The sequence below is a fragment of the Alosa sapidissima genome, chromosome 5 (assembly GCF_018492685.1).
Source record: "Alosa sapidissima isolate fAloSap1 chromosome 5, fAloSap1.pri, whole genome shotgun sequence".
Classification (NCBI taxonomy): domain Eukaryota; kingdom Metazoa; phylum Chordata; class Actinopteri; order Clupeiformes; family Clupeidae; genus Alosa; species Alosa sapidissima.
In genome coordinates, this window is record NC_055961.1 from 15,096,999 (window position 1) to 15,107,350 (window position 10,352).

General features: G+C 43.6%; 1 protein-coding gene across 1 annotated transcript in view; it reads right to left on the reverse strand.

The window, feature by feature from the left end:
- Positions 1 to 9,394, reverse strand: part of nbeaa (neurobeachin a) — a 117,242-nt gene extending 107,848 nt beyond the window's left edge. The window contains 1 exon segment of the mRNA XM_042092854.1: positions 8,879 to 9,394. Within this exon segment, the coding sequence (XP_041948788.1) occupies positions 8,879 to 9,145 (267 nt within the window). The 5' untranslated portion in view covers positions 9,146 to 9,394.
- Positions 9,395 to 10,352: the final 958 nt, after the last annotated feature.

Sequence of the window (10,352 nt, forward strand, 5' to 3'; positions counted from 1 at the left end):
CATTTCACTCGGACCCAGAGGGCTATCTTTGCACAGCTGTTGCAGAGAGAGTGCTGAAGAGGACATAGCAGGGTGTCACAGCTAGGCGCCTCTATTTCTGTCTCTCTGTTATCTAACCTCATGCCTGCACCTGCACACACACACACACACACTTCGCACTCCATTTCTTCAGACACACATCTGTTAAAAACTGCATCTTTTTGGTGCCTTGTACCTTGTACACTCTGTACACGCTTCTAATCCAGTCACTGTTGCTCATGTCTCCCTTTTCTTGGTCAGTTCTCTCCAGTTTGAATCACTTTTGAAGAAATCCGTTGTCTTTCAAATCTCTTTTTTTCTGTCTGAAACCTCCCATTAACTTTATGGGCAGCAACACTTTTGACTGAATAGGCCCGTGTTCAGTTCACATTTGACAACAGACCATGGCACTTGGTTTGCTTTTGTTGAGGCGAAGCATCAGAGCAAAGTTAGCCAAACTCAATGTGCATCGGTGCGGCCAGGCCCAACAACAATCCTCCCAAAGCACTCCAAAGGCCTCAATTACTCCACACAATGACCTAATCTCTGTTCCCACAGAGCAGGCCTACTGGGCACCAGATGAACTTGCCATAGGGCCTTTAAGCGCATGGAAAAGGAGTCGGATGAATGTGTTAAAGCAAGGATAAAGAAGAATGAGAGCAAATGACAACTCACAACGGGGAGCCCTCTATCTCAAAGAATTCCTTATCCAAATTCCACCTTCTAATTCTTAGGGTGAAAAAAGTCTAGTGGAATCAGATTGTCCATAGCCTGTTATATTTGGTGATTATGGGTTTTGTTCTTTCCATTTGTAATACATTGCTTCATGTGTGTTAGATCTAGTAGCAACACCAAGTAAACTCGGAATAAACTGTGCAAAGAATATACACGGATATACCCATATAGTAGACAATGTTTACTATTACAATGATATTTCTAAGACAAGATGTAGGCCTACAGTTGTGAAATGCAGAACCTTTTAGTCACTGCTTTACCGACAATACGTACAGTATTTCTATAATTGGAATTTGGAAACTGGAATTTCTTCCCAATCTATTAAAATTCTTTTTCATTCCGATGAGGCTTTGTCTGTTCAGACCTTGTGAGGATCCCCGAGACTGCCAGCAAGGCTACTAGTAAGGAATTAAGACCAGTGTCCTTCATTTGCCCTGCCAATAATCTTGACCAATCAAATTTAATACCCCCTTGAATGTCCTCATATAAGAAATGCCTTTTGAGTTCTCGTTCGTTCTCTCTCTCTCTCTCTCTCTCTCTCTCTCTCTCTCCTAGCCCCCTTTTTTCATTTTCATTTTTTCCTTCTTATCCCTCTCCAACTTATCACACATCCCACCCATCACTCAACCCAAACATCGCCTCGGAAGGCACGCCAGCGTTCGACACAAAATCCCCAGCGAGCAAGCGCCGTCCCGTGTCCCGTAGCAGCATATTAAATAACAGCTTCCATTTTGACCTTGGAGCAAGGAGCCTCGCTTCCCTTCCCCTGCCGTCAACCGTTTGTGCAATAGGAAATAAATAATGAGGGTAACAAGAGGTAGGGTGGCATGGCGTGACTTTAATTGGCCATCCTCACCGGTGATGGGCTAAAGGTAAGTGGGCAGAGACCCCCCCCCCCATCCCATCCGACACACTTAACTGCACAAAAACCAGCTAATGCAGGCCAAGCTGATGGGAGGTGCATAATCAATTATCAAGCGTTGTGAAGGGGCTTATTCAAATCTGAATTGATCAGCTCATACCACTCATTACACTACAAAAACAGGAGACAAAACAAAATCATCTTTCGCTAAACTGCTGCAATGCCCCAAATCTTGGCGCCCATCCAGTGAAGAGATTGGGATTGCTCCTCTCAGGAGTTACACTGCGGACTACAGGGTTACAAGGAGCTTGATTCCCCTCCGCAGAAAAGCATCTTATCTCTCCTCCAGCAGCTTTAAATTGGCAGGGGCAGATTAGGCGCACAGACACCCCTCATTAGCCCAGATAAGACACGGTGAAAGGGCAGAGCTCGCTCACAAAAGACACGGCCACCGCACACCCATGGCTGCCCAGACAGCACAGACATCTGGTCACTGCTTATACAGTGTGCAGAGTACAGTGTGTGTTCTCACACTTTCTCCAGCCATTCGTGTGTATGTTTTCTCTCTGCCTCTCTCTTAGAATCTACTACACAAAAACCCCTCAGGTGTTTGTGGACGCTGCCTTGAAACTCCTTTAGTTGGATGTGGCTGAGGGACGCTAGTCAGTGGCTCTAGCTCCGAGCGCCGACTGGACTTCCATCTCGGCCCCACAAGCATCCGATGCACAGCCCGCTCAGCCTCCCAGCAGCCGATGAACTTCTCGCTAAAAATGTGCCCACTTGCTAAAGTGTGCGCAATGCTCTCCGGGGTAGCACTCGCTCTGGCTATTTTTAAACCAGCAACACACACACAAAAAAAAAAAGTCTTCGCACAGAGCAGAGCACACATCGATCTCTCAGTCTCCGAATTAACACATGAGCTAACGCTCACACAACACAAAACTGTGCCTTCGTTGTCAACCTCTACACAAAGGCAAGTCCAGTCTTGCCACAGCTACTGATGATCCATAACGATGTTGTCCCACACACTAGGCTGAGTACAGGGAGCGCACTAAGTACCAAAAGCCAAGAATACACATGTAGGAGGGCCTGCAATGGCAGCGTTAATGCTCGGTCACTTACAGACATGATGGTCGGGGATGTCAGCAGCTCTGCGCGTGGGCAGGCTACTGTGAAGGTGTGAAATAGCCTCTGGTCTCACTTTGTGTGGGCAGTTAACAGGTCACTGCACGCAGAACATTCATCATTGCAACAATGAATGTGGAGGAGAGGGCATAACTACCAGAGAAAAATACAGTGCCCGCAGTGTACCCTGACAAACAACAAAGAAACAATAGAAAGTCTGGAGAAATGCCAAACCGCCGTGGAGTATGACAAGCTATTGTTCTAAAGCTAGGCCCAATACAATGGTAGATGATGTATTCTCTGGTAGATCATGAAAAACATTTCTTGAGACTTGAGCATGGTTTGGGGGGGAAATGGAAAATATGTTGAAACAACACATCATTTCTCCATCCAATTATTATGGTTCCTGATGGCATTAGACATTCTGAAAGGTTGTAGCTTCTCTATTACATGACTTGCCATCATAAACGACATGCAACCTTGGAGGATCCGACCAGAAATCTCTTGATAGTGTGCCAACGTGATGAGGTTTTTGGTACAATCAATTTGCAATCAGCACAACAGTGCTGCGGAGTGGTTTACAGACTTGTGTTTACATGACAAATTTCTTGGCCACGGTGAAATAGCAATCCTTGAATGAGCAATCACACATCATTCCAGTCAAGGTGAAATTGCCATAGGAAATATGTTGTGCTCTCAGTCAGCAACAAGATGCACATGTCATTGGCACACCTACCTAATGAAATGGCCGACGACTGTAATGAGATAATTTTCTGTCCACAATGAAAAGACAACAAAGCAGGGATTGAACTGGTACACATACGGATAGACACACACACACACACACACACACAAATATTCATTACCATTTTGGACTACCAACTCACTAAATTAATCATGTCTTTCACACCGGGACAGCCCAGCCCCAGGCAGAGAGGGTCCTTTCTCTCTTCTGCACGCACACACACACACACACACACACACACACACACACTCCTGCAATGTCATCAGAACAGAGGACAGGGGCCGGGGAAAGTAGGTACTTTCATTAACGTCCATTGGATTCCTGATGGTTGAGGCAAGTAGCGAGGATTAGCATTTGCCCTGCTTTCATTAGGAACTGCCACATCTGTTTGGCTCCTTGTGATTAGAAATGATTAATTAATTGATTAGCCAGGCTAATCTGCTTGTTCTGGGCCATTTTCCTTTTTCCTTTGTTTGTTTTTTTTCTGTTATCCTGGTGCCCTCACATCTTTGTAAGTACTGTCTGCAATATTTTACACGTCTTAAGACCAACAGGGGGATCCTTAATTCACCTGTCCTGTGCTATCCCCGACTCTGAAAAGCACAAATGTGCTGACAGTGTGATCTTGGCTCTGGACCCAAAGCACAGTTTTATGACCTTGGTTGTTCTGTAGAGTGCGGATGAGAATAATGAGACGTTCCCTCTCAGATAGACATATTTTGCCCGAGAGGGAAATAAAGATGGACGAGAGGTTTTATGAAGTTCTATGGAAAAGCAATGCTCTCTTATTATTCATTCATGCACATTCTATATCCATTTTATTCTATATTTTATTTATCCATCTATTTGCTGACACTTTCATTCAAAGCATCTTACTTATGTCAATTAATAGCAGAGTCAACTCAGGGTTATGTACCTTGCTCAAGTGCACAACAGTTGAAGCCAGCAATCGAACCCACGACTTCAGACCGCTGCATACTAAGCCAGCTCCTTAGTCACTGCACTACGACCGCCCCTACCACATTCTGTTCAACAACGAAACATAGGTGAAAGCTACAAATCTAATGAAATCCATTTCTTGTCAAAGTCAGTGAATTGCTCCATGCCGTCATGCCATGTTGACAATGGTTTTAATAACCAAAGCAGAGAAACTGTCTCAGACATTGGTTAAAAACAGATGCAAGGACGGTCTAAAAATTATTATAGCCAAATAAATGCATCCATACTGGCAGTACATCCAGAGCCATCCGCCTGAAATCAGCGCAGCTGGCCGGAAACTGATGACAACAGTTGGTATGGGGAGATGAAAGTGGCAAAAAATCCCCCGAGTGTGTTTCCACGGCAACAATGATGCTTATGACAGGAGTGTGCTGATCGTCAGGTCCTGTGCAACAGCATGTGTGCTTCTGAGTGTGAGTGTGAGAGCTGTGCCGTCAACAAAAACACACAGAGAGCTAGATCTTAAATCACATATTTTGGGCATGCAACACGAATACCAAAATACCAAGTGAAAACATTTCTGAATAAAAAAAACACTGCTTTTTTATTTTCAGCAAAAGCCTTCCCATCACGCAAACAATGCCTATCCCCACATTCTTATTATTGCCAGAATATTTCTTCCTTTAAAAGGTGCTATAAGCGATGTCATACATTTTAAGATAAAGCATTTTTTGTCACTTACAGCAAACATCACCTCACCATCTGCTAGCTGCCTGTGTCCTGAATAAACTGTAAAAAAAACACGATCTCTGTGGACCACCCAGGCTCCAAAAAAAGCCACAAAACAACTTGGGCAAACCTTGCACATAAAAACATAAACTCTTCCAGCAAATCACTCACCGTTTAGGAGAGTTTCAATTGCACGGGAGGGAGGGGGAGGAAGTAGCGAGCTAGCTTTCTGTTTTGTTTGAACGTCAACAGAAGTGACGTAACTGACGTTACCCAGCATCGCTTAGAGCGCCTTTAACAACCTTTGCCAGTGTCACACGAACAGTGAGTAGATATTTCCACTATCAGACCACACTTCCATAACCATAATCGCAGTGGATTTACAACCAAATCAGTAAGGAATCAATATACTGTGCCGAGGGTGGTAACACAAAATCTGATAGAGTATTGTTTAAGCTACTCCACATCCTGCTGAGTGCCACATCAGGAATTATTTGCGAGGCCACCAAACTTCCTCAGACAGGTACCTGGACCAATCCAAATCCTGGCAGTACTCCTGGGATGTTATCCATCCAATAATTACAATTAACAGAGGATATCTAGCTCCCTCTCAGGTTCCTTGCAAGCCTGGTAGCAGTAAACTTTATAGAGTGAGGTAACACTTATGCTTGTTCAAAAAGTGTGTTTGTGTCTGTTAAACTTGCCTTACACTAACTGAAAATGCTTAATACCATGGCAGTATATTGGATTTTAGTTTTTCCAATAGGTCATCAATGGCTATTAACGATCATGTGCATTTAGGTAAATATAAGGTAATTCAAAGCCTCTCCCTCTCCATGGAATTATTTTCAGAAACCATGTGTGCCAGTCTGTCTGTATACCCTCACCCTCTTCAATGAATTCATTTACTGTTCATAGTGCAGTATCACTATGCAACATGGGATCAATACACTTTACACATTTACAAGAAAATAAGACAAGACCTACAAGGCCTACAACCCACAAGAAAAATGATATAAAGAAAAAAAAAACAATGAACAATAAAACAATGGCATTTAAAGAGTAGGTCCATTACTTTTAGTGCAATCATTATTTGATCATGATTTTTGGAATAGGGCTTTTCCAGAAGGTCATCAAGCTAGGGGTATTAACTGATTCCAAAGGGGTCCCATACCATAATAACAACCTTCTCCTCAATAGGTATGAAAAGCATACATCCTTTGTGGAAAGCAGGCCTCCCTAACGCTGTTTAAAATGTGATCACCATGAACATAGACTACAAGCTAAATCTGGGGGCTGCTATTCAGAAATGTATCTCCCTTTTGTTAATTTCTTTTAAAGAGCGCGCCCTTCAGTTCAATCAGAGCACAAGGGACCCATCATATAAAAAACAGGCTGGCTATGGCTTTACAGAATAGCCTATTAATTAACCGGATCGGTACATCTGCCCTCAGTGGTGTTCACCCGATCAATAAGGGCGGTGTGCAACACAAGATGTGGTTTCAGACTGGCTTGAATAATACATACGTTTTCCACGACCAAGTTCTCGGTGAGAAAGAGGGACTAGAGTTGCAGTGAATAGGCTATGGGTTTGTCATCATCTGCACAGACACAACATTCTTGACTCAACCTGTTACGGTCCCAACAATAAGGTGGTCATAAACTGCTGACTTCCTGCTCAGTATTTCCGAGGATGTACTCAACGCAGACACAAAAATCACCATGGCCTTCTGATAGAAAATCCGAGAAAAAAAGCTGGTAAAGCAAGCCACTAAAGAAAAAGTTGAAAACAAATGGGGCCTATGGCCCGTTACACCATAAGTAAACTGTGTAAGTAAACACAGTTTATCTGCCTCTGAAATTTAAAAAATAGAATTTTGTCCACCTCTTATTACAGTTTAGTTTATTATTTATATTATCCACATTCACAATATGTACACTCATCAACATTATAGGAACCATTTAATACCACTGGTATTGTTATAAACATTGGACAATAACCTCCACTATCAAACATGTTCTGAATGCCTTTTTTTATCCGATGGCGCAGTCCACCTTACTATGATCACAGAATTCATAGTTTACCCGCCTCTTATTTTACCACTACACCCCTGATCCATAAGGAAATATGGAAAGTATTTCCAAGTGGATATGGAAAAACCGACATGTAGGCCTTGCATCTGTCCTACTAAGCCACATTGCCCCCCAAAGGATTCTCTTTAGGGCTCATTTATTCGTGTCAGCTCGTGGTTTCTGAGCACATCCCCACTGCAGCAGCCCCCACACCCTCTACTGCCACCTGCTTTCACATGCACGGCGCTCCCCCGCTGTAGAAGGCACAGCACTCTGCATTCGTGCGCATTCAGCAGTCAGCGGGAGGCTGCTGCAACAACAACCTCGGAGGAGTGAGTGTCCATTCTGTCCATCATTTGCAGATGGATGTTCTCTCCGAGACTAAATGTAATCTCTCTAAGATGAAACAGCGAGCCTCCACTTTAAGACGACAGCCACCGACATTGCAATTAAAGTAAAAGATATCGCAATTTGTTCGGCAATGAAAACATAAGCTAGGCCCACGCTTCTTCTGGTTAATACTGGATAATGAAGCGCTACAATCTAGGCCAGTGATATCAGCATTATTGCCCCAGTAAATAATGGCCAGTTTTACGGAGAACTACGTCCAGACTGCTTTTCAACGTGCGATAGGAAAGTCCCTCCCACCCTCTACCGAGCGCATTAGGTTACTGAATCTGTGTTAATACGTTTTCTGAGCTGTTTCGTAACAAGAGTTAACATTCGTGGAAAAAAACAGTCTTAATCCACCTCTATTCACCAGACTATCTGCGGCCTATATCTGGAAACGCCGCAATGAGCCATAGCCCACAACTTTAACCACCTATATCCGCTAGCCTACAATAATGACGTATGGCTCCACCACAAAGAACAGGTGCCATAATTGCGCGAACGTACAACTAACGGTAGGCCCAATCGTTCAGAGGTTCATATAGCCTATCGCTTGTCCTAGTGATGCCTGGCAATGAAAAGCCTCTGCTACAACAGCGTGATGCACAGATCACCTAGCACACGGTCTGTCTGAAATGCACCATGCATTCGACTAGGCCCCCTGTTATAGCACAATAAACAAGCATTCCGTATCTATAACTCATTGTGCTAAGAGTTTCTCTGACTATTTTGGGACAAACAAAACATTAATACACTGCAGAGATGAGATGTTCAAAGGCGAGTCACTGTGACAGGCCGGTGGTGTAATAATTTAACGCTATCCCGATCTGTATCGCATAATTTGTCCATTGGCCAACTCGAGATGCTGTTAAACCATTTGTTTTTCAAACGAAATGAAATAAATTATAAATGTTCAGGGCTTTAAGGCTATAGGTTACTGTTTTTCAATAAATGGTCTTTAGATACTACCAGTCCAGGTCGTATTGTCAACAAAAGAAGCGCCCATTAACTCAATTGAATGGACACGTCTGCTTTAAAGTCAAGAGGCTATGGACAAAACTGATTTATTCATGTATTCATCTTTTATCCCATTTTCTTCCATTAGGCTACACAAACAACATGACATAATTTCGTGTAGCTAGCGTGTGCTGCAAATGAAATAAAGCAGACAAGGCTATACAGCCTATGGATCTCAGCTTTGGCGCTACAGTGTAGCCCAATATTGGTAGCCTAACAATGTGTTGACTTTTCATCGCTCTTACCAGATTTAGGACTGTTTCGACGATGTCTCTGTTGCTAACCTCTCCGACCTGTATTAGACCAATAAGGACGGCGAATTTCATCTTGATATTCCGGATCGGAACCGAGGGGTTGATCACCCCGGCGGGGAGAACCATGGAGCCGGATCCAGACACCATTATCTCCCCTGAAGCAGAACCTGTAACGACTTGCTGCCCAGGACCCGGGGGAGCTTCTCGGTCCGAGAGCGAGCCGGAACCCGGTGCTGAAACCGGCTTCTCGCTCGACATTTCCACCCGAATCCTCAAGGAGCGGCCGCCTCGGTCTCACCTGCTTTGTATCACCAGTGTTCGTACAAAAGCATCAAACAGAGGGAAATATAAACTTTTAAATATGATAAAATAGGGTTAATCCGTGTTTAATTTTAAGTCCTCCCTATTTCCCTGCTGATATAAAATGATGCATACAGCAAACAAGCAGGAATCTCTCTCTGTGCTTGAAGAAATGGTACCCTCTTGCTATCTCCTCTCCTCTCCTCTCCTGATGTCAACCAGTGTGCGGTGCAGTCTTGAGCTAGTGTTGTCGTTCTCAGGGCGCCATGTTGACGCCCCCTGTCTGCGGTTGTGTTCACCACGCCTGCGTGTTGAGGCGTTGGTTAAATTTCAATTGAGCGATAAACGCTGTGAACACGTGCTTTTTTTACTGGATGGAATGTCATGGAATCAGTAGGCTACTATTTGACAACATTTATGGATGACTTATTTTTGTCTAAAATAAAGTATGTAATGTAGGTATATACATTTAGTTTACAATATCAAACAGTAGATTGATCAATGTAAAGTTGATGACCCAGTGTGAGGGGCTGTTTAGCTGAATTTGTCAATACGCCAGGCCTGCATTGTGTGACTGAATTCAGTGAGTGATATACTGAGCAGAACACCACTGAAATGGTAGCGCATCATTCTTGTGTCCGTATTGAAAATTAAAGCAACACCAAAGAGCTTTGTGTACCTTACAATATTGTTTCCAAAATCGTTTCAGTGGTTCATCAACTCGTAACAGGGTGAACGGCACTTCTGCATTCTCTTCGCGACCCTCTATCGGCTATAACCGCACTATGCAAGTTTGCCAGATCAGGTAGCGGATCTGTAGTTCGATGGAATGAGACATAAGAAACTACAAATTTGACTTGCTTCTGATGTCGCAATACATCATACTTTCATAAAATCATGCAACCTACTCTACCTTGTCTGTAGACCTCGTTATTTCCAAAGCCAGTGCTGGATAAACAAATAGCGTGCATGCGACAGGAAAAGTGCTTTGGTGTTGCTTTAAGACATTAGACGGTCCAAATGCATCCTCGCATACAGCTATTGGCGTATAAGGCTAACCACGGAAAGCTTTTAGCAAAGCCCTATTTCACCACACTCTACACTCTTTCTGCTGGTCCAGAAATAAACATCACTCTGATTGCAGAATAAGCTGTATGTTCAGTCT